The sequence below is a fragment of the Saccopteryx leptura genome, chromosome 1 (assembly GCF_036850995.1).
Source record: "Saccopteryx leptura isolate mSacLep1 chromosome 1, mSacLep1_pri_phased_curated, whole genome shotgun sequence".
Classification (NCBI taxonomy): Eukaryota; Metazoa; Chordata; class Mammalia; order Chiroptera; family Emballonuridae; genus Saccopteryx; species Saccopteryx leptura.
Genome location: NC_089503.1, coordinates 307,792,046 through 307,816,642, shown reverse-complemented (window position 1 = coordinate 307,816,642; position 24,597 = coordinate 307,792,046). Strand labels below are relative to the sequence as shown.

The 24,597-nt window shown below is 42.0% G+C and overlaps 1 protein-coding gene across 3 annotated transcripts in view; it reads right to left on the bottom strand.

The window, feature by feature from the left end:
• HMGXB4 (HMG-box containing 4) overlaps positions 1 to 24,157 on the bottom strand; it is a 38,969-nt gene extending 14,812 nt beyond the window's left edge. The window contains exons 1-8 of one of the 3 annotated variants that reach the window (XM_066358266.1): positions 23,959 to 24,157; positions 19,007 to 19,105; positions 18,222 to 18,370; positions 17,920 to 17,998; positions 15,866 to 16,821; positions 3,190 to 3,271; positions 2,174 to 2,238; positions 556 to 661 (exon numbers count right to left, since the gene is read on the bottom strand). In XM_066358266.1, the coding sequence (XP_066214363.1) occupies positions 556 to 661; positions 2,174 to 2,238; positions 3,190 to 3,271; positions 15,866 to 16,821; positions 17,920 to 17,998; positions 18,222 to 18,370; positions 19,007 to 19,037 (1,468 nt within the window). In that variant the 5' untranslated portion in view covers positions 19,038 to 19,105; positions 23,959 to 24,157. Of the gene's footprint in view, positions 1 to 555; positions 662 to 2,173; positions 2,239 to 3,189; positions 3,272 to 15,865; positions 16,822 to 17,699; positions 17,813 to 17,919; positions 17,999 to 18,221; positions 18,371 to 19,006; positions 19,106 to 23,958 lie in introns of all 3 variants that reach the window. The other 2 variants (XM_066358267.1, XM_066358268.1) reach the window with 2 other exon arrangements.
• Between the last annotated feature and the right edge of the window lie 440 nt (positions 24,158 to 24,597).

Genomic DNA, 24,597 nt, shown 5'->3' with positions numbered 1-24,597 from the left:
TTTAGTGACTGGTCATGGAGCCATCCTCAATGCCCAGGACCAACTTGCTAGAACCATTTGAGCCATGGCTGCAGTAGGCAGAAAGAGGCAGAGTAGGGTGGGGGGAGAAAGGAAGAGGGGGGGAGAGGGAGACAGAGAGGGAGAGAGGGGGAGAGAGAGAAGAGAGAAGGGGGAGGGGTGGAGAAGCAGATAGTGGCTTCTCCTGTGTGCCCTGACTGGGAATCAAACTTGGGACTTCCCTGCGCCAGGCCGATGCTCTAGCACTGAGCCAACCAGCCAGGGCCAATTTCACATTTTTAAATGGTTTTGTGGGAAAACCAAAGAATAGGGACAGAAAATGCACATATGCTTGCAATGCCTGAAATACTTACTCTTTGGCCCCTTTACAAATTTATATTTTTTAAATGCCTTTCTCAACCTATCATGTTCAGTACTAATACCTGGGTATCGAGATCTGCTTCTAATATAGGCTGCTCTCCCAATTTCTCAGTTAGGAAGCACAGTCTACAGTGCTCTCAGGAAGGAAAGCAGGAGAGGGTGTAGCCACTACAGTACCTTTTACTTTCATGGAACTTTCTGAGCTGGACGCTTTTCTTTTCACAGTTGTAGCTTCTGCTTTGTTCTGTTTGTGTTGCAGATACTGAGCTTTTTGCTTCCAAATCTGCAATCAAATTAGAGCAAAATAAATTAAAAAGGAAAAATAATAAAAGTGAAAGCTGTCATGGAAGAGTAGGATGAAGAGAAGAAAGGGAGCAGTGCGGGGGGCAGAATGATGCTAACATTCAGGCTGAGGGTTACTGAGCAGACTTCAGACAGGGATTGCGGCCAGAGCTTAGTCAAGGACTATGAACATTCCTCCACGCTAATGGTCAGATCTCAGGATTGACTTTTGGATCTCTCTAAGATGGAAATGTAAAACCATGGAGTGAATATCTGGCTCAGTATAATGTCCATGTGGTTTAAGTATTTCTTCTAACCTGCTGGTTGGCAACACCAATAGCAGGATAACAGTAACATGGAAAACAAACTAAAGACAAACTATCTGGGTGAAAAATATTTTAGTTGTTTTGCCTAGATGAGATATACCTTACTTTTTTCATTGATTTGGGAGACAGAGAGAGAAAGGAAGAGAGAATGAGAGAGAAAGCATCAACTCATTGATGGCTTCTCATACCCTCACCAGGGATCAAACTCGCAACTTCTGGCTCTATTGAGCCAACTGGCCAAGGTCAATGAGGTACACCTTTTTCTCCTCCCAGTGAGCTATACCTTAAAGCAAGATGGTAATTCTAATTCCTAGAACACCTTCGCATTATCCAATTGGAAAGTGACTATGATTTAGACCAGGGATCCCCAAACTACGGCCCGTGGGCCACATGTGGCCCCCTGAGGCCATTTATCTGGCCCCCGCCGCACTTCCGGAAGGGGCACCTCTTTCATTGGTGGTCAGTGAGAGGAGCATAGTTCCCATTAAAATACTGGTCAGTTTGTTGATTTAAATTTACTTGTTCTTTATTTTAAATATTGTATTTGTTCCTGTTTTTTTTTTTTGTTTTTTTTTTTTTACTTTAAAATAAAGTATGTGCAGTGTGCATAGGGATTTGTTCATAATTTTTTTTATAGTCTGGCCCTCCAACGGTCTGAGGGACAGTGAACTGGCCCCCAGTGTAAAAAGTTTGGGGACCCCTGATTTAGACAGACATTACTATTTATCATTGTCTTATTAGCTTCTTCACAGTGGGGTTGCATTATTCGGTAGTGGTTGATGAGGATGATGGTTTGGAACTTGGTTGCCTAGTAAACAAAGTCTCATGTTTCTATTACTTGCAGTGACTATTAAGTGACTTTCCTCACTTCTTAGACCATGGCTGACTATTTGTAGTAAAGGGAATTTTTCTTTTCACACTTTAATTACTTTAATTAGGTCATCTTTTGGCTCAAATACGGCTGCTGCAAAGAAAAAAGAATTAGAAAAGACAGCTTCCCTGTAGCTAAATCCTTACCTAGAGTAAATGGTCACCAACTGGTGTTAATGCCCTCTACTAAACCATTTTCACTGATTTGTCATTTTCCACGATTTCAGTATTCTTTGGCTGGGTAGTCTATAGGAGAATCGCACATTTTGGAAGGCATCAAACAATAAAAAATGGTGTTTGTAAGAAAGTGCACTTACCAGTTTGTCCTTCTCTGGCAATTGCTTCCATACCTCAGCCAGTTTTTTACTAAGTTCTCCAAAATCTGAGATAAAAGAGTAAAACACTCAATAACATAAAGGTTTAACTGTCAACAAAAACAAAGACTGATGAGAGCAAACACTAGAAAAAAGCTTTGGAAACCAGCTTTAAATAGCACAAGAGTCTTTCAGAAAACCACACCAAACCCCACCAGTTTCCTGGTTCTTTTCCATAGGGAACGGGCCATTTTGGTTGTCAGGAGACATGCTCAAATCAAAATCTACCCTAGAGATTTATTCCTTAAGCATCTTTCCATGTCTTTTAATTTGATTCCCATAATACAGAGCTTATCAACCTAGGTTAAGGAAAAGATGATATAAAATTTGATGAGATGTTGGCATTTTACTGAATTTCTGAGAGCTCAGTACTAAAGGCTCTCCCTGGGGCAGCTGAGCAGCAGGCCTCCAGCGTACGCTGCCTCCCGCGGTCTGGCAAGGTCGGGCTTTCTACAGAACTTCCTGACCTTCCACAGTACCTCACGTGTGCTCACAACTCTGATGAGAGGCTGGAAAAGCGATTTTGTATCTTAGGCAAATGAGATGTACAGAGGTTAGCTGCCTTGTCCGAGGTCTGTGGTGTTGTGTTTCTCTCCCCTCACTAACTTCTCATAGATGTAAGTCATCTCACAGCTGCACAGCCAAGAGCAGTTTAAGAAAAAGGTCAACTGTAAAATTCTGGAAATAAATAACTACATCTTTACGTATTGGGTTTTATAACATTTAATTTTACTCTGTTTTCTATTTTAGCAATCTGAGAGCTATAAATAAAAACTTATTGTTTTTATGGTTGAGGCAAGAGAAGATAAAATTTAAAGTGACTTGCAGAACTGAGGAAAAATATGAGATTTGGGTTTCTTTAACTCTATGGGAAACAGCAGCCTCCTGACTGAATTAACTGTACTGCTTCAGAAACATGAATAAGAAGTAAAAAAAACAAAGATCAGGAATGTTCTTACCTATGCCTGGATGGTCAGCCACAATGGTCACACGATACTCTTTGCAGAACACCTGGTAGGCTGACATGTTCTTCTTTTTTGGCTGGTACCACATGAGAACAGAACAGGGGAGGACTTGATTACGACACAAGGTGAGCAAACCTGAATCTATTCTCACAAAATACAGGTAGGAAAGATACTACACTTTTTCATCAAGGAGAGTGTTCTAAACTACTGACCAGCTTTCCCAAACAGGGCAATTAATTTAATCCATGTTGATGACTATCAACTTTACTGTTAGAAGGTAAAGCACACATGCTAACTTATTTTTAGATGTTTCAGTCTGTTGCAACTGTGTGCAACTTTACTTGTAAAGCCCTCATTCTTCCTATATGCCATCCGTGTTATCTATTCTTTCAGAACTAATGCTAAGAAAATTCTTTACCTTTTCCTGTAACGTCACCTTTCTTATCTTTGAAATAACCACCACATAATCTTCCTTTAAACTTTGAAAGCCAAGAGCCAAATCTATGTTCTTTCTGTTCCTCTATGTTTTTAAAAATATTTTTTTATTGATTGATTTTAGAGAGATAGAGAGGAAGGGAGAAGATTGGAGAGGGAGAAAAAGAGGGAGAGAGAAAAGGAGCAAGAGGGTGAGTGATAGAGAGAGAGAGAAGCATTCATTTGTTGTTCCACTTAGTTGTGCATTCATTGGTTGCTTCCTGTATGTGCCCTGACCAGGGATCAAACCTGCAACCTTGGTGTTTTGGGACAATGCTCTGACTGAGCTAACTGGACAGGGCCTGTTTCACTACATTTGATTTTCTTTCTCCTTTTCCCTTCCTTCCTTCTCTTTCTTTCTCTTTCCTTCCTTCCTTACTTTTAAGAGAGGAGAGAGAGAGAGAGAGAGAGAGAGAGAGAGAGAGAAAGAGAGGGAGGGAGGAAGGGATAGAGATCAGATATATCAACTCGTAGTTGTGTAGTTCTTCATTGATTGCTTCTCATCATGCTTGAACCAGAGGGACTCCAGTTGAATCAGTGACCCCTTGCTCAAACTGGAGGCCTTGAGCTCAGCCAGCAACCTTTAGACTTCAAGCCACCGAGCCTGTGCTCAAGCTGGATGATCCCATGCTCAGGCCAGCAACCATGGGATTTCTAACCTGGGACCCCAATGTCCGACGTTGACGCTCTATCCACTGCAGCACCACAGTCAGTCTACGTTTGATTTCTAATCTTATAATTGATCCTGATCCTGCCTTTACTGTCAATTGTAGTTTATCATTATTTTATTGTTCACATTCGTATGGTCCAAGGTGAGGTAAATAAATAACTGAAGATGCCTGACCAGGCGGTGGCACAGTGAATAGAGCGTTGGACTGGGATGCGGAGGACCCAGGTTCGAGACCCCGAGGTCGCCAGCTTGAGCGCGGGCTCATCTGGTTTGAGCAAGGCTCACCAGCTTGGACCCAAGGTTGCTGGCTTGAGCAAGGGGTTACTTGGTCTGCTGTAGCCCCACGGTCAAGGCACATATGAGAAAGCAATCAGTGAACAACTAAAGTGCCACAACAAAAAACTGTTGATTGATGCTTCTCATCTCTCTGCATTCCTGTCTGTCCCTCTCTCTGACTCTCACTCTGTCTCTGTAAAATAAATAAATAAATAAATAAATAAATAACTGAAGACAATTCTTCAGTTATTCTTGGTAGTCAATGTAAGATGAACCTCTTTCACTTCAACAAACTGCTTTCTACTACTTGAAGCATGTTTGTTCTTCACTGTATTATGACAATTCCAAGAGCAAAGCATGATTTTTAAGAAATAGCCAGTTCAATGAGGGAATATTTAAAACAAAATATTGTATTATGCATTACTACATTTCACTTTTACAACTCTCCATAGACCGAGGGAAAAAGTTAAATTTTCCTACCTGAAAAGATTTATTAGATAGCATCTGTCCATGCCTTTCATTTGAGAATGGGAGAAAGGAAACTTAGAAAACAGTCACTTGCTTGGAACCTACAACTAAGTTTTAACACCAGAATTAATTTAACACCTAGGTAAGCTTGGGCCATGTATTATGGGCCAAAGAAAGAATGTTGCTTCCAAAAAGAAGCTGCTAGTTAAAAAGTAAAGATTCTTCCTTTATCATCTTTATCTAATAAACTGAGATGTGCTCAGGATGACTTTCCTTGAAAACTTCATCTATAAGCATCAAGATATGATGATCATCCCATCTCCTCCAGGACAGTGCTTTCTGGTTCTGCAGTTATTATGAATATTTGGTGCTTTAAAAGTTACTGGAAACATGCTTGCCTTAGGTGTCAGATTTCATTACCAAAAACAAACCAAGGAACAACACAGTCCTGTCTCTTGACATAAGTTGCATTTTGTTTTAAACTAAGCCTGAGTGTATACTTTGTTCACCTTAGTTCTTAATGTTGTTTCATAAAATAACCACCCTTAAAAGCCAGGGATTGGTAGAGACTGAGGACAATAAAAAAGTTTGTGTGATGACTCTGGACTTTATTTCCAAAGGGATTCTGACTTTTGATGGGTGATAAACGGGAGGGGGTTGGAGGACAGGTGAAAAAGGGAAGGATTAAGAAGTACAAATTGCTAGTTAGGGAAACAGTCACGAATGTAAAGTACAGTGGAATATAGTCAGTAATACTGTAACAACTATGCATGGTGTCAGATGGGTACTAGACTTCTCTGGGGGCATCACGTGGTAAGTTATATAAATGTCTAATTACTATATTATACACCTTAAACTAACATAATATTGTATGTCAACTGTAATTTAAAAAATAAAAGAATTCTGAAACTGTTTTGAGAAATGGAAACATTCCTGATAACTTCCAAAGTAAGTGCTTTGAATGAGACAGCACTTCTTTGGATATAAAAATTGTAACGTTTGTTATAAATTCAACTTCAAAAAATTTAAACTAACGTTTTTAAACAGCTTATCCTTAGACCAGACAGTTATTGGAGCATGTAATGAAAAAATAAGCTGTGGAACTCTACACACAGCCAAATCTTTCTCAACCGTAGACTCAATCTCACTACTAAATACTGAGAATAAAAGGAGTATATCCTTGAGAGAGTTCATTGCTCATTTGGTCATATTATTAAACCTGCAAGGAGTTTCAACAATGTCTTCTCAAACACGTTATGATACTGTAACAGGTTTCATGTTCCCTATTCTACAAGGCTACCTACAGCTATAACATAAAATGAAAACTGTACAAAATTAAAATTACTCACAATTCCTGGCCAATAAATTAGACATAAATCCACATACTGAAGAAAGTGTTCCTCTTTTAACTTTTTTTTTTTTTAATTTTTATTTATTAATTTTAGAAAGAGGAGAGAAAAGGAGAGAAAAAGAGAGAAAGGGGATGGGGGAGCAGGAGGCATTAACTCTTAGCCGTTGCTTCCTGTATGTGCCCTGACCAGGCAAGCCTGGGGTTTTGAGCTGACGACCTTAGCATTTCAGGCTGATGCTTTATCCACTGCGCCACCACAGGTCAGGCATGTTCCTCTTAAAACTTTTATAAAGGACTTTATTCAATTATTTAGAAAAACTAGAATTTATTGAGTACCAGTACTGGGTATAGTGAGTAGTTAAGGGGATGAGCTCAAAACCCAGGTCTTCTCTAAGGCAGTTAAGCAGTACAAAATAGTGGAAAATACAAGAAATTTAGAGTTTAAAGGCTCACTGTCTTTTCCCAGCTTTCCCTTAATTATTTGATCCTGAATAAAACATATGAGAAGTGGAGAGCTCTACTGATAAGTGATATTAAAAGTATTTCAATGGCAAAGAAGGAAAAGCTGAGACTAAAAAGAAAAGATTTCAACAGTAACACAAAAAAGTAACCTATCAAGTATGCTGCCATCCATTTATTGATAAATATTTATTAGAGTATCCACTATCTGCCAGACATCGGGACTATAGCCAAGAATCAACACAGAGACAGATAAATATGTCATGATAATAAAATGCGATGATATTCTAGGGAAAGCACTGGCTGCTACAGGAACATGTAATAGGAGCACCTCAAAAAAAGCCTCTGGAGGAGGAAATGACATTTAATCCAGACCTGAAAGCTGGGTAGACCAAGAGTGGTCTGGAGTGTTCTCAGCGGAGGAACAGCATGTGCTAACACTCCTTAAACAGAGGGGTGAGAGATGTTAGCTGCAAGCAGAGCCCATAGACTGATGCCTTGTAACCTCTGTATCACAGAATGAACTCTACCCAGAAGTGATTCAAGTATTCGATTCAAGTATTTGAAGCAGGAGGTGGCATGGTCAGGTTGCACTTTAGGGCTTTAGAGAACAGACTACAAAGAGCAAAAGCAAAGGTATGGTGGCCACAGAGGGCTTGGAGAAAAGCAAAATAAACTGGAAAAGAGGGAGAAGTGGCAAAATAGAGTGAGCAGACCTAGGTTAGCATCTTGATCATACTCTCTACTAGTTACACAAATTACTTCATTTCCCTGAGATTTAGTTTCCCTATAGGTCAAAAATGGATAATACCATTTTTACTTAAAGATGGGAATTAATCAGTGTTTGGCACATCAGTAGGTACTCAATAGTATTTATATGGTAGGGAGGAATCCAGGATGGCTCCCAAGATTTCCGCCTCCTGTTTTACACACCGTCTAATGCCCTCCCCTTGAGCGTGGGCAGGGCTTGTGAATATGATGGGATATTGACATCCAGGATTATTTTACATTATATGGCACAAGGGATTCTGCAGGTGGAATTAAGGTCCCTAGTGAGTTGAATCTGAGTTAATCATAAAGGAGATTATCCTACATGGGCCTGACCTTATTAGATGAGCCCTTCTGGCCTTGAACTTGAAGAAAACAAGCTACCTTGAGTTGTACACTTGCAAGAAACTGAATGTTGCCACCAACCTGAATAAACTGCCACCAACTTGGAAGAGAACCGCTAGCCTTAGGTGAGAGCATGGATGAGGACCCCCAGCTCAGTCTTGGGAGAGCCTGAGCAGAGAGCCCAGGGCACCCTATCTGGACATTTTTTTCTTTTTTTACAGGGACAGAGAGACAGTCAGAGAGAGGGATAGATAGGGACAGAGAGACAGGAATGGAGAGAGATGAGAAGCATCAATCATCAGTTTTTCGTTGCGACACCTTAGCTGTTCATTGATTGCTTTCTCATATGTGCCTTGACCGCGGGCCTTCAGCAGACCGAGTAACCCCTTGCTGGAGCCAAAAACCTTGGGTCCAAGCTGGTGAGCTTTGCTCAAACCAGATGAGCCCGCACTCAAGCAGGCGACCTCGGGGTCTCGAACCTGGGTCCTTCTGCATCCCAGTCCGATGCTCTATCCACTGCACCACCGCCTGGTCAGGTTATCTGGACTTCTGATCTACAGAATTATGAGATAATAAACAAATGCTGTTTTAAACTGCTAAGTTTGTAATAACTTGTTTTGCTACAATAGAAAAGTACAATGAGTTCTCTTCTATTCCCTGTCTTTTTCTTTTATTGTAGTGAGAGGAGGGGAGGCAGAGAGACAGATTCCTGCATGTGCCTCAACCAGGATCCAGCCAGCAAGCCCACTAGGGGGCGATGCTCGTCCCATCTGGGGCCATAGCTCCGTTGCAACTGGAGCCATTTTTTTACCGCCTGAGGTGGAGGCCAGGGAGCTATCTTCAGTGCCCAAGGCCAACTTGCTTAAGCCAACTGAGCCATTGCTATAGGAGAGAAAGAGAGGAAGAGAGAAAGAGAAAGAGAGAGAGAGAGAGAGAGACAGAAAGGGGAGGGGTGAGAAAGCAGGTGGTCGATTCTTCTGTGTGCCCTGACCGGGAACTGAACCCAGGACATCCACATTCCAGGCTGATGCTCCATCACTGAGCCAACTGGCCAGGGCCCCCTGTCTTTTTCAAAATAGAACTTGTGACATCCAAAAAGCTAATACAAGCCTTTTTGCACATAGAAATGTTGGTGAAGGAGGACAAAGTGAAATCATTTGACCTAAACCAGACAAAGAAAACCGGCAACAAAGCCTTTACTTTAAATATTTCATTTAAATAGTAAAGGTCCTATGTTTACTGCTCTGCTGGTAAAACCAGTCCTGTTTAGAGACATTAGAGCTCTGGACACTGCGTCTCCTTATTACCTTAGCAATAGCTTCACAACCCCCAATGCTGTTAAGTGTTCTAACAAGACACGATGGCATGGCACTACCCCCCCCCCCCGAGTTTACTTAGATTCTATATTTAACTGGTGTATGTGTGTGTTTGGGGGGGAACACGTGCACATGCACTACAGATTCTATAGATTGATTACTCTGGGTGATTCTGCTTTAAGAACCTATTCCTTAGTGAGTGTGACTGAGATTCTGCAAAACCTGCTTTACCCAGAGATTTCCTGTAGTTTTTCTCAGGGTGTGCGTCTCCCTACTAACCAAGTTTGATTCTGTTTGTAGCGAACATTATTTAAAAGATAAAATTACTGCTCCTGCACACATGCCAATGACTTTATCTGGTGCTGAATACAGAAAAATCTAGCTGCATGGGGCAGACATTCTGCTGGGACTCAGAATCTGCTGCCTTATTGTAAAGCCTCCGTGGGGCATTTTCAAGGGAAACACTGACCCACAGTTTTCACCATATATGCTGATCTTAAAATCTAACTTTGTGCAAGATGCAGCTCCAGTCTGTGTACCTGATGTTTGAAATTCAAACGTAAGGGTTAAAATTTTTTCAGGACACATTTTTCTAAATTAGGAATTACAAATACACAAACAATGGATGATCTCTACACATACAAAACATCTCTTCATGATTCTAAATGCAAGGCCAGTATTTCCACTCCTTTCTCATGCAGATGAGTCACAGGGGTTATATATGGAATAACATGGACTCCCCTTTAACTTAATAAAATGTTAATATTTTGAAAGCTTGGATAAGTTTTTATTAATTGTAGCAAATGACTTGCAATGTTATAATTTTAAAGCCAGGACATCCTTTTAACTGTTTGATGACATTTGTTATAGTATCAAGATCTTTCAAGGAGCAACTTCTAAATGTTCTTTATAAAGCAGTCCTGCTTAATTGACTCTTTGGGATCTCAGAACTCTGAGAATCTGATGGGAATCTCTCTTCAAGCCCATCCATGAGTCTAGTTTAAGAATGTGTTTTAAAGATTAAAATATCTGTTGGTTAGACAAACATAACTTAGGAATCTTAAAAATAAAACTTGGCTTTTTTTTGCTGATGACAGGATCCGATCTCTTCATTAATATTAATACTGTACAGAAGGTACTATTATAAAAACTAAACCCACAGAAATTAATTTAAACCTTGCAACAACCTTATTAGGTAGTGCCATCATTACAGCCATTTTAAAGATAAAGAAGTTGAGACCCACAGTCATGTATCTAGGGAGTGGCAGGGCCAGCATCTGAACTCAGACAGTCTGGCTTCGGAGCCTGTACTCATAATGATTATAGCATCTAATGCTCTTGTCAACAAACTGGACCGAGATACCTAAATCAGATCTGGCTAAAGGAAAGGGTGCTAAAGTAAAGTTTTCACACCAAAGCTTTTATTTTAATTATTCTGAATGAAAATCTTTTAAAAATAAACTCTATAGTTCTGCTCTCTTCCATAATACACCACTGAATATAATTTAAATAGTACCTTTTCTGTATAGTGGAAAGAGAATGAATCCTTTAATCAGAAAAACCTGGGTTCAAATTCCTGTTTTGCCACTAAACAGGTGTACGTCCTGGCAAGGGCAGGTAATTTCACTTCTCTGACCTTTTTGTGAAATGGAGATACTATCTATACCTCACTGGGTTCTTGTGAAAATTCCCAATATACCATAGAAAAAAACTTAGTGTAGTGTTGAGAACACTCTGCAGAGTAAAGCCTCTGTATGTATAGCTATTACTACTGTAGTTAACCAATTCTTACTCAGCCTACCTGCTTCCTTAATCCCTACTTGGCCTTAAGATGCAGTTCCGATGACAATCCCCGCAGGAAACCTCCGACACTTCCAGGCTCTCCTCACGCTCCCTCAGCACACTGCACACTTCCCAACCCCTCTCACTGCACCCAAAGCAGACACTGTCTCATTCATCTTTGTCCACAGCACCTGGCAAGTGCCTGGCACGATGGCCGCACCATCATCAATATGTACTGATTCGGCGAGAAAGACAGAGTTGTGACCGTTAAAAGGCCAGTGTGTCCTTATTTGCATTAACTGATTCTCACAGCACTCTTGTAGGTACAGAAGCTAAGTACTAACTACACTGCTCACAAAAATTAGGGGATCAGAGCCTGACCAGGTGGTGGTGCATGGATAGAACATCGGACTGGGACGTGGAGAACCCAGGTTTGAAACGCCCAGGTTGCCGATTTCAGTGTGGGCTCATGCGGTTTGAGCGCAGGGTCTCTGGCTTGAGCGTGGGATCAGAGATGTGACCCCATGGTTGCTAGCTTGAGCGCAAGGTTGCTAGCTTGAGCAAGGGGTCACTCACTCTGCTGTAGTCCCCCAGTCAAGGCACATATGAGAAAGCAATCAATGAACAACTGAGGTGCCGCAACAAAGAATTGGTGCTTCTCATCTCTCTCCCTGTCTGTCCCTATCTGACTGTCTGTCCCCGTCTAAAAAAAAAAAATTAGGGGATCAGGGAACATGCTGATACTCTAGTACTTTCAGCCTTTTGTATAGTGCATTTTCACCAATGAAATAAAAGTTAATTTTGCATCTTTTACATAATTGAACAGCTTTGACTAGTCATTTGCTTTTCTGATGTTCTTGTTTTAAAAAGTGAAATGCTTCTTTTTATTGCTTCATATTCATTTTGAAATATCCCCTAATTTTTGTGAGCAGTACAGATAACTATTCTACAAACAGGCTCAGAGAGGTCACAGGATTCTTCTCTAGCCAACGTTCCATCATCCCCCAGAGCCCATGAAGAGCTCCCAGGAGCCATAAGAAACTTGCTTTACAACATCGGTTTTTGCTCCTTGGAAATCCTGTTTTCTTCGGTTCTTAGCTCTTTTCCAAATAGGTGAGATAGGCGCAGAGTTTGCTTCCTAAAAGGTAGGTGTTACATTAAAAAGCAAAGCAAAACAGCACTGGCCAGATGGCTCAGGTGGTTGGAGCACCGTTCTGACACTCAAGGGTTGCTGGTTCGGTCCCTGGTCAGGGCATATACAGAAACAGATCAATGTTTCTGTCTATAAAAGAAAAGAGAGAAAAGAAAAGAAGAAAGAAAGAAAAATGAAAAAGGAAAGCAAAACAAAAACAAAACCATAAAAGTGTTAGTCTAATGTGAAATGAGTGGTTGAAAAAAAATTTTTTTTAAAGATGTTTTCTACGCCCTTGCCAGGTGTCTTGGTAGATAGAGCATTGTCCTAGCATGCGGAGGTTGTGGGGTTGAGCTGGTCAGGGCATATATGAGAAGCAACTAATGAGTGTACAATTAAGTGGAACAATGAGTTGATACTACTCTCTCTCTCTCTGATTAAAAATAAGAATTTTTAAATTTGTGCCTTTGAAGAATTTAGGATGAAAGCAACAGTAACAACAGCTATTTACTGAGCCGTGCCTTGTGCCAAGTGTATTACATGTATCACCTAATTTAGTCTAAGTCAGGGGTCCCCAAACTTTTTACACAGGGGGCTAGTTCACTGTTCCTCAGACCGTTGGAGGGCCGGACTATAAAAAAAACTATGAACAAATCCCTATGCACACTGCACATATCTTATTTTAAATTAAAAAAACAAAACGGGAATACAATATTTAAAATAAAGAACAAGTAAATTTAAATCAACAAACTGACCAGTATTTCAATGAGAACTATGCTCCACTCACTGACCACCAATGAAAGAGGTGCCCTTTCCAATGTGCAGCGGGGCGGATAAATGGCCTCAGGGGCCACATGCGGCCTGCGGGCCGTAGTTTTGGGACCCCTGCTCTAATTAACCTCATTTGAAGTAAGGAAGCAATCTCAAGAGAACAAAGCTAGTAAGTAGCAGATTAGAACAGGAATCTAAGTCTGCAAAATTTGACATTATATTTCATTATACTCTGCCTCCTTAATTTAAAAACATGTATACATATGTTCCAATAGCACTAATCTCAGATAGGAGCACAATATGTTGTTTCCTCTGACTTAGAACCTACTTTTAGCTTTGTCAAAGATGTATTATGGCCTGACCAGGCATTAGCGCAGTGGATAGAGCGTCGGACTGGGACACGGAGGAACCAGGTTCGAGACCCCGAGGTCGCCAGCTTGAGCAAGGGGTTACTTGGTGTGCTGTTGTCCCCCAGTCAAGGCACATATGAGAAAGCAATCAGTGAACAACTAAAGTGCCACAACAAAAAATTAATGCTTCTCGTCTCTCTCCCTTCCTGTCTGTCTGTCCCTATCTATCCTCTCTCTGTCCAAAAAAAAGGATGTATTATGGTACTGGGGAGCACGGGTTTGGGGTTAAAATTCTGGCTCCATCTCTTTTCTTTTCACCTTCCTTCTCTATTAAATGGGGCTAATAACACCTATCAGTCAAGACTGCTATGCATATAAAATGCCTAGGAGAGCCTGGCACATAGCAGTTCACTCAATAGATGGTAGTTACTAGCTTTTACCATTTACTGCAATGCAGCCTTCCCAGAGAGAGAATGTATGTAATACCATCACAAGTCTAGTTATAGCTCAGAATTTAGCTTATTAGTAGATGGGCAACAATGCCTCTGTGTGGCAGGCACTAGGCCACCTGGCCAGCCTTACTCTACTTAGAGGAAGTGTGAATATTCTGGAAACATATAGATAACCGAAGGGCAACATCAGAGATATTAGAGTGGTAGTGGATAGGTTTTTGTTGATATAGTAAAACCAAAATTAAGTCATCTTTGAAATGTTATCGTGTCCTACTCCTCCAATACACACAAATCTTCCCAACTCCAATGGGATGACCTTCAAGGGAAATCATCAAGATGCTATCATGTGACTTCTCTGCTCCTCCTTGGAAAGCAGAATTCAAGAACAAACAAAACAAAAAGCCTATTCCACAAACAAAACTCAACACTGAAAATGTTACCTTTCACTAGGTAGCCAGTCCAATCTCCTTGTCTGCATCAGTCAAAACTCTCCAGTAAGAGTTCCACCCCTGCTGCCTCCATTTCTCACTCTTCCTTGAACTCTGCCAATCTGGCTTCCCTTCTTCCCCACTACACTTGAACAACTTCTCTCTCACATGAGACCATCTATTATTTTTTTAAGCAAGAGAGAGACAGAGAGATAGAGAGGGAAAGACAGACAAGAAGGGAGAGAGATGAGAAGCATCAATTCTTTGTTGACACCTTAGTTGTTCATTAATTGCTTTCTCATAGTGCCTTGACCGGGGTGGAGGGGCTACAGCAGACAGAGTGACCCCTTACTTGAGCCAGTGACCTTGCGGTCTCTGGACTCAAGCCAGCACCATGCGGTCATGTCTATGATTCCATGCTCAAGCTGTTGAGCCTGCACCTAAGCCGGAGACATCAGGGTTTTGAACCTGGGTCCTTTGTGCACCAGGCCAATGCTCTATGCACTACACCACTGCCTGGTCAGGCAAGACTATCAATTCTTGAGTCTGTCTGTCCCCTCACTTCCATGACACTGGCCCCTCTCTGGTTTTCCTCCAACATAACTGCCCCCTCTTCCTTTACCAGTGCCCTAAGATGAAGGTTGTACAAGATCCTCCTCTGGGCTGTTCCCTCTGATGCACTCACATATTTCATTTACTGTGCAGGAACACAGCCGCTAACTTAAGCAAGGGGATTTTTCTCTTTCTCAGTAACTTTTCCTTTAGATTTCATCAGACATTTCATTTTGCACAACTGTAAACAAATAAGAATGGCTGTCCTTAAGTAGTAAAACTATAACTGACCTTTTCCTTGCTATTATTTTGAATTTCTATTATTTCTACAAAAATAACATATTACTTTAGCTATTATTTTGAATTTCTATTGTTTCTACAAAAATAACATATTACTTTAGGTGAAAAACTATTTTTAAAAAGAAATCTTTATAATGACATAGTCCCTGAGGAGAACTGCTAGAAAATTTCTTGAGGTGTGAAGAAATCAAATTAGGTGGCTGGGCTCTCCTTCCCATCTCCTCAGTGTGAGCTTCCAGAGTCAAGAACTAGGTTCTACTCATCTGTGCACCTGGGCTGCACAAACAGCGAGCACTCAAATGCTGAAAGAGCACTCACTGGACACTCAAAACTCCAGAGAGCAGTCAACACCAGTTAGTGGCAAGGCATTAGCTTATTCTGTAACTTGGACATTATTCTAATTTTGAAAATGTATTTCTCAAAATGAACTCATAAAATACCTCTTATCTCTCCACTGCCCCCGGCAGGCAGTGCTGCTGTACAGGACACAGGAGGGCCCTCCTGTGAATTCAAGTACTGTCAGAACAAGCCACTGCATTCCCAAACCTGTGCCTGGCACAATGGGACAACTCTATTAAGAAAACTTATGAATAATTAAGACTGCTATTTTGTACCAGACAGACTTGGTCACTGGTAATACTTGACTCTTTGGCCACTCCGAGATTCACCTTGCTACATTCCCCACAGTTCACCTTTGCTGCTCCATTCCACGTCCACTGACTGTTAAGGAAAACCCTGCTTCATCTCCTAATCCCACCACTTTTTAAAAATTTTACCTTTTCTCCTCTTTCTCTCTCTTTATCCTTCTCCTCTTTTTTCTTTTTTTTCTCACTATGCCCATCTGTGTGGAGGCCAGGAAGCGGCAGGGGAGGGGCGGCTGCTGCAGGGTAGGGGGCGCTGGGAGGAGGGCCAGGTGTCACTGCGATCTCGCCCACCGCTGCAGCAGAAAGTCCTGAACTTCTCTTGGACTTGGAGTGGCGTTTCTCTTTATGCTTTTCCTTATCCTTCTTCTTTTTGCTTTTCTTTGACTTCTTCTTCTTCTTGATTTCTCGGTAAGAATCATCTATCACTAACTCGCCAGCCTCTAGCTCCCCTCCAGAGGATGAGTCTGATTCTACGAGGATAGGTTCAACCCCTGAAAGATCCAGGTTAGCACTGTGGGATTCCAGGAACTGGGAGGCATCAGCCCCACAGCCTTCAGGGCCAGGAGATGAATGTGGGTCCGAGGACGACTTGTGCTTCTTCCGGGCTGTTTTCAGAAAGCTCTGTAACTCATGTCCTAGGAGTAAAGCACCTTGCTCATCCCGAGCTGACTTCTTAGAGGATTTTTTCGCAGTCGCTTGCTGAGAGGGGTACTGAAAAGACTCCTCATCAACGGAGCTGCTTCCCTTCTCCTTTGGTGAGAGAATGAGTTTCATCTTCAAACCGTCAGGCTCACGAAGAGTCAGGGTCTCGGTGTTCACATAGAGCGGTTTCATTTTTTTGGATTTGTGGGAACCACCATCCTCCAGGGACAGTTCCCCGCTGCTTCCACTTCCTTTCTTCCTGTGGTGTTCCTTTTTACTCTCTGAATGACTTGAAGAGACAGAGGACTTTTCCCCTGTCTTCTTGGAAGGCTTGGAGCCTGCTGCCAGCGGGGAAGTGATAGCTTTCAACAGGTCCATAGCTGTATCAGCAGCTTGTGGGCTGGACTTTTTCTTTTTCTTCTGTGACGATTCCAAAGACGAAATATCTAGAAATAATCAAGAGAAGTAGCGTCCATGTGACAAAGCAACTTCCAACAAGTTTCTCTCTCACCCCAAACACCCAGAACTACCACAAGAAAGAAGCTAACAGGAATGATTTAAGGGGGGCCCTTCAACAGATTCCTAACACTCAGACATGATGCCCATGGACTTCTCGGTTTGGTAGATTCTGCCTCTGACCTTGGAGACAGTTCTTGCCACTAAAGCTGTTTTTCTTCACTGAGTCTTCACAAGCAAACAAAGAGAGCATCCCCAGAAGAATGAACTACAGCTGTGGGATTATGAGTCACAGCTGAGCCTTGAACAACATGGGTGTGAGCTGTATGGGTCCACTTATAGGCAAATTTTTTTCAACAAATACTATAAATGTATTTTCTCTTGCTTATAATTTTCTTAATAACATTATCATTTTTTCTAGCTTACTTTATTGTAAGAATAAAGTATATAATATATAAACAAAATAAAATGTTGACTGTTTATGTTATTGGTTAGGCTTCTGGTCAATAATAGGCTATTAGTAGTTAAGTATTTGGGAAGTCGAAGTAATATTCGGATGTGACTGTGCAGGGGTCGGTGCCCCAAACCCAGACGTTGTTCAAGGGTCAACTATGGTTACAATTTAGATTACACTGCAGAGTACTGCTTGTTTCTGTGTTCAGGAAAAACCCATTCTAGTAAAGAGTTAGTCTTGTCCACTATGTGCTGGTATAGCTAAGAAAAGCTGGTCTGTGAGTGGATGGGCACTGGATTGAGAATTGACCCATAGTGCAGGCCAGAGGGCCCGGGAGTATATATGGCAAAAGGGATGCTAGATAATAATGGGCACAAGATAAGTGAATGATTGGGGAGAGAAGGAACCTGGTACCTGGTATATCACAAATGCAGACTGTTCTTCTATGCTGAATCCTCCAAAATACCAGCCCTCCACCTCTCCTCCTTCACACTGGTTTATCGGCACTCAGAACAAGAACCACTCTCCTGTTAAATAGGCCACTGAGTCAGCAACATCTGGATCCCTCTCCCCTACCCCGACTCCAAGAACCAGTGATGTGCTTATCCCACCTGTTGCCCTTTCCCACCCTTACCTCCATAATAGTAATCATCAGAGGAGTGCTTCCTCTTCCTCTTGTGCGTGTCCGTCCCCAAGAAGTATAGTTCACTGTCCTGGAATTAAAGAGGAAGAATTGAGCAACAAAAAAGATGAGGCAAAAGAGCTTGGAACTAATCTCGTTTTTTGATGATTTCTTACTTCAGAAAACAAAGCAAAACAGGAAATAATAAAAACACACATGAATGACTTTATTTTTACTTTTTTAAAGTTTTTAAAAGAAACTTCTTCTTTCAAATACTAGGAAATATGATATGATAGTATAAAACTTTCCCTTACCTTTAACTTCTTCTTGGAAGAATTCCTGACCTGAGCAGCAATTTCTTCCTCTTCCCTTAAAAAATCTTTGTAAGAACGTTTCTTTTCTCGTTGGCTTCGGCCAGCTGCTAGTCCTATGTCCTCAAAGCTGTGATCACCATCAAAGCAATCTGAGAAGCACAGGTTCATTTGGGAAAGGAAAGGAAATGGGAAAGTCCAGTAAGTATCAACCAAATCACCACATATGTAATGCAACAGTCCTTCCATTTCCAAATTAAAATAATGTTTCAGTAAGTCCACTTAATACAAGGCTAGATCCATGGGGACAAGGATATTTCTTGATGACCTGGCTGCGAATACAAGACTCAAACCTGAAGAAGCAATGCTTCTATGCTATGCAAAGGCCCAATGTGCATCCTCGGACATGGTTTCTTAGTTGTGATTTGGCAGGTGGACAGACTTGCAGAGGTAATGCTGAAAATAAGGGTTCACGTGCTGTGCTGCTTTGTGGGAGTCCAGTATGTGGTTCCTATCCCCAGACTCCTGCACACTGGAGCTGGCAAGGACCACGAGTGCTGCAGGGGCTCACCCCAAGAGATTACTATATTTCAGACTCTTTTGTTGGAACCCTGTCTTGGCTTTCGTTTCCATGGGCCCAGTCTGGGGATGACGTGGAGGATTAACAGTGCTCTGGATCATCACTTGGGAGTCCAGGCTGTGATGGCCAATCCTGGTCTCTATGTCCATGGGCTGCAAGCATTGAAGAGGACACCCTTTGAAACGCTTCTCAGATTAAGGGGTCATACCTTCTTTCTTCACGGCGTCATCATAAGCCATGGTGGTCCTGCAGGGCCTTTGAGAATGTGTCACTGTGTCCAGGCTTCTTCCCGTCTACAGGACCAGGTCTGAGAAACAAAGAAGGAGAATCTCCCTGTAATGCGAAATCACTGTGGAGACGCAACCTTCCAGCTGGAAACGCGGAGTGATCCAAGGGCAGATGGGAAGGGCAGCAAGAAATAAAGGGGTGTCTTGTCACCTTCTCATTCTGTTTGTAAACATACTGGGGTTGAAACTGCAGGAAGTACACTTGGCTTAATTCGATTTGATTCATGAATTAAAGTTGCTATTTGGGGAAGTATATAAAATACCTCCCACATAAAAATGATTTTAAAATTAATGAGAATTTCTGAAATGCCAACAGGACCGACAACACTGAGACAGAGTAAAAACCGACATTAAGTCAGAGGGATAGGTTCAATCATGGTTACAAAATGCAGATAAAGCAGAATGCAGAAGAAGACAGGTTACACCACACATTTGAGACCACAAAATCATACCATTTGGATTGGTAACAGGCTAAAATCTACCGCAGAAATAATGGTAACATTATAGGAATATTAAAAATCTTAGAAGCTTATTTTTTTTTTTTGTATTTTTCTGAAGTGAGAGGTGAGGAAGCAGACAGACTCCCACATGCACCCAACTGGGATCCACCCGGCAAGCCCACTAGGAGATGATGCTCTGCCCATCTGGGGCATTGCTCCATTGCAACTAGAGCCATTTCAATGCCTGAGGTGAGGCCATGAAGCCATCCTCAGCTCCCGGGCCAACTTGCTCCAGTTGAGCCTTGGCTGCAGGAGGGGAAGAGAGAGATAAGAGAGAAGAGGGGGAAGGGTGGAGAAGCAGATGGTCGCTTCTCCTGTGTGCCCTGACTGGGAATCAAACCCAAGACATCCACACACCAGGCAAACGCTCTACCACTGAGCCAACCAGCCAGGGCTTGGAAGCCTATTTTTTTGGGTGTTTTGTTGAGCTATATCAAATTGCTCAAATCACATAAGTGTAAAAGTAGGTATACTTCTTACATTGGTTGGCCCTATGGTAGCTTTCAACACTATGAAGCCTTTTAAAGGCTGGGTGAAAATAAGAAAGAACTGTCATTTGTCCACTGGTGATAAAATATTTATGATTATTAAGATGTTCATTAATTTGAGTTATTGTAATATACATGTTCTATATTGCCTTGAATTTTTTAATTTTTTTTTTTTGGCATTTGAGTTTACATGTCCATTTTGACTTTGAGATGACAAGCCATGAACTATACATACTCTAAGATAAAGTTCTTCAATATTTAAGGACAGGCAATGTCACAATCCCACAGGAAAAGTCTTTGCAGCAAATTTAAAAATTATATACTAGATATATTGATAATGTTTTCATGCAGTTAGTGAAATGCTTAAAAGTTGATCTGATTGGTCATTTAAAACTTTTTGCTCTCATTACTATAATGGGATTTAGAAATGCTGAAGGACACTTCAATGAGACACTGCCAAGCCCTTCACTTAAATACTAAATTATGTAACTTTTGTAAAAGATGGATTGAGTTAACAAGAAAAACTTTCACAAGAGTTACATTTAAAATAAACAAAAGACTTAATCACACATCAGATAAAATACAATGCATAAATATGCCTAATTTGAAAGAACAATAAAGAGAAGTGTTACCTAGAGTGAGTTGCAAGATAAAGAAACATTAAAAAGCATTTCTTTACTTCTCTAAGAAGCAAAATGAAGACTGGACTTGGTCAAGAAGCTAGAGTGAAGAAAAAGCAAAAGGAACTGAGTTATTTTAAAGAGAAACAGAAAAACTGCTTGCTCAAAGGCCTTTCCATAGGAAATGAAGGGGATGTAAAGTCAGGTCTCATGTACAAATATAAGGAGGCAGGATACATAACGTAGCCAGTTTTTCATGTTTAGCATTAAGCATTAAATTTTCTCAAAAAGAAGTTACTGTCTTTCCCTTTCCACCCTAGTGGTATTAACTCCAAAAGGGGTGAGAGGAGGGGGAGGGAATGTCATAGGAAATTATACCCATTCATTTGAAAACAGCATATCATCTCATTGGCACTAAAATATTGGTTTTATTAGAAAAATACATAGATCCCAGTTTTCATAAGCTAATGCCAAGAGGTACTGCAACCTGAGACCTCAAGTTAAGTGTTTCCCCTGCCAAATGAATTCTGGCAAAGAATGTTTGAGAAATGGGAGGGGGGGATCTTACATATTCTACATCATCAATATGGCCACTGTGTGTTAACAACAACAAAATGCACTTCTATATGAAAGAGGCAGGTCCTGAGACTTATACCCAGGTCTTCCCTTCAGTAACATCAAAACTAACATTAAAACAGAGTTGCACAACTGTCAAAATAGGGACAAGTACCTATGAAGACAGTATGAGGAAGAAAACAGTGGCCACTTACTGGACCATGAAAAAGCACTCATGGTCTCATAACTGACTGTTTTGAGAACCACCATTGAATTTAAGAAGTTGTGAAAGAGAACAGAAAATTAGAAGCTGATCCTTAAAGGCACATGCCAGAAAAGAAAAACGTGTTCATGTCAGCATTATGTATTAGGATTTATATTTTCATAAAAAACATTGCTACTATTTATATATTCATAAAAAACACTGAAGAGCATTTTATAAATCACAGGATTACCTGTAAAAATAAATAAACGAGGCCTGAAGGCAACTCCAATTCACTAAAAAATTGGAACCACAAGTTTAAAAAAACTCAATGGCCTATGTCACACAGCCAGGGAACTGATGGACCCCGAAATTCTAGGTACTTTAAAATCAGGATGTTATTGCAGCCTAGGGGTTAGTTTTGGTTGCTGACTCAGAGAAGATGAAACCAGATAAAGAAGTCTTAAGCAATAGTGTGGAAGAAAGGCAGAGTTAGGGAAAAATATATAATATATATATATATGATCAGATGACTTCCAGTATTTCTTCCAGGTCTTAAATATTAATCCACGATAAAATCAGAGTTCAGGGTTAGGTAGCAGATTGTGAGGATTAATGAAAATGAAAAATAGTAGGTTTGATTTTCATATTAGAAATTAGAGGGCACAATAACATTAAGTGTTGGCAAACATGAAATGGGTGTTAAAACCCATTCTCCTGAATTCTGCCATTTTGGAGTTTATAGAATTAAATGTTGTCAACTTCAAGAGGCAGGCATACTTTTACAATTCTGTTCCTCTTGGTGTACTAAGAAATGACAACATAAAGAAAAGTTCATTATTTAATATGCCCATAGAGATAAGAAACACACCATCAAAAAAAATTGGGGAGTTAAGAAATGTGCAAATTGTTAAATGGCTGTTTTCAGGCTTTTCTTCAGGATATGAGCTGCTCTTCTTGTAGGTATTTGCATCGTGTTCAGGCAGAGCTTTCCGGATTACCAAAGTAATTAGGGAAAACCCGAAATCCTCAATAATACTTTGTTCTTTTCAAAGTCCAAATTATAAATACTGGGAAAAAAAAGTTTCAGAAGGTGATTTTTTCGAGGCAATCTGAGCCACCCCAGCAATCTCTACCACGTGTCTTCATCCGAGAATGTAAATGAGTGTTGAAGAGGGAACAAAGTAAGCCCCCGGAAACCAGGCAGTAAGTGGAATCCTGACATCAGGTCCAGTGCAGGATGAGAGTAGACTCTGTGTTTTCTTCTTCCAGAATTCCTTTCAGAAACTTAAAATTGCCAGTCAGTGCCGGAAAAGGACGATGCACAATCTAGTTCCTGAATTTTTGCTGCTGTTACTTCTGGGATGTGAGCAGGTGATGTTTTCTCATTTTTCGTCGAGATTTCCTCCAATCTCAGGACGGAGCGACTCCGAAAGCTCGCCACTCCCTTCTCCGAGCACCTACCTATGCAGCACTCACAGCCCCTACCAGCTCTGCAAACTAGGGATGCCCGCGGCCCGGGGTGGGGACTGATTCCTCTCATCGCAGGTCAATTAAGCGGAACCACGACCACTGCACAGACCCACTGACAACACACATTTCCAAAACACCAGCAACACACATTTTGACAAGCCTCCTTCAATCAACAGGCTTGACTCTGGATTCCGTTTTTCATTTATTCTGCTACGAGGAAACATAACCAGCCACCAGCTTAACTTAACATCAGAAAGAAGGGAGTTAGATGCTTCTCCTCTTTTGCGTGATATCAAATCAAGTTCATCTACAAGGAAGAGCTCTATGGGGAAATGGGTCCCAAAGGGGAAGATCCCACTACGAAAACACATTCAAACTGGGTCACACGCAGGGTGCACACTACACCTGGCTATTTCTACAGAGTCCCCGGGACCACCGCTTGTGTGGTCTCCCCACGCAAACCAATGGGATTCCCCCGGCAGTTCTGCAGCAACAGCTAGTTCAACAAAGCTCTGTGAAGAGGAAAAGAAGAAAGCTCCAGGGATCCTCTCCTGCCAGCCGAGGACCCAGCCCTCCTGTCGCCTCAGTTCCGGGGCCCTTCTGCCTTGACAGTCCCGGGGACCCCACATCCCGGGTCCCCATCAGCAACGCAGCCCCGACCCGGTTTCCCCGGCCCCGGCGGCCTCCTGGAGCCCCCGAGGGCGGAGACGACCCAGGCAGGGGGAGGGGCGGCCCCGGCCCGCAGGCCCCCGGGGCGGCCGCACGCCCCCTCCCGGCCCCGCAGCTTTCCCGCCTTCCCCGTTTGAACAGCTCCCGTCCGCCCTCCTCCTTAGGTCCGCTCCAGCCCCTTCCCGGGGGCGGACTGCGGCCGCTACTCCAGCCCCCGGCTCAGCCCCTGGGCTAGGCCGCGATGGGCCTGGGGCGCCCCCAGGGCGGTGTCGCGGGCCCTAGACGGCAGGTGGCGGCCGGGCGGGGCCGCTACCGTCTCGGGGTGGGGGCCCAGCCAGGCCTCGTGGGGGCTCCACTCGCCGCTACCTTCACTCAGCTCGCCCGGTTCCCGCCTCCGCGCCGCCGATCGCCGCCATCTTGGAGAAGGAGAGAAAGCGCGAGCAGCCAGGAAGCCTCAGTCGAGCCCAGAGCGCAGACTCCAGATCGCAAAGGGGAATCCCGCTGGTGAAAGAGCGCCGAGCGCATCGAATGAACCGCGGATTTTGCTAGACTCAGGGACTAGTATTGATAGAGGATTTACGTTAATCTTCAGTGCATCCTACTGATGTAGGTTTTGTCACAGTTTACCGACGAGAAACAGGCTCCAAGAAGTTAAGTGACTTGACTAACGATACACAGGTAGTTGGAGTGGGAGGCAGGATACTACTCCTGATTTTTAATACAATGCTCTTTCCAAAAGACTATACTGTTTCCTTCAAGATTCCAAAAGACTATACTGTTTCCTTACTGTATTTTTATACAGTAAGTCTCCTCTTTGCAAAATCTAGATCCATGTACATGAATAGCAGTGGTGCCTATTTGTAATTTAGCATCTATTTTGGGTTTGGGTGTTTGGTATATTTGGGGTGGGTTGGAAGAACATATCTTTATAACGGTGCACTGTAAACTAATTTGCATGGAAAATCACCTGCATTTCTCCTCGTAATTTGCATTTAAAAATTAGAA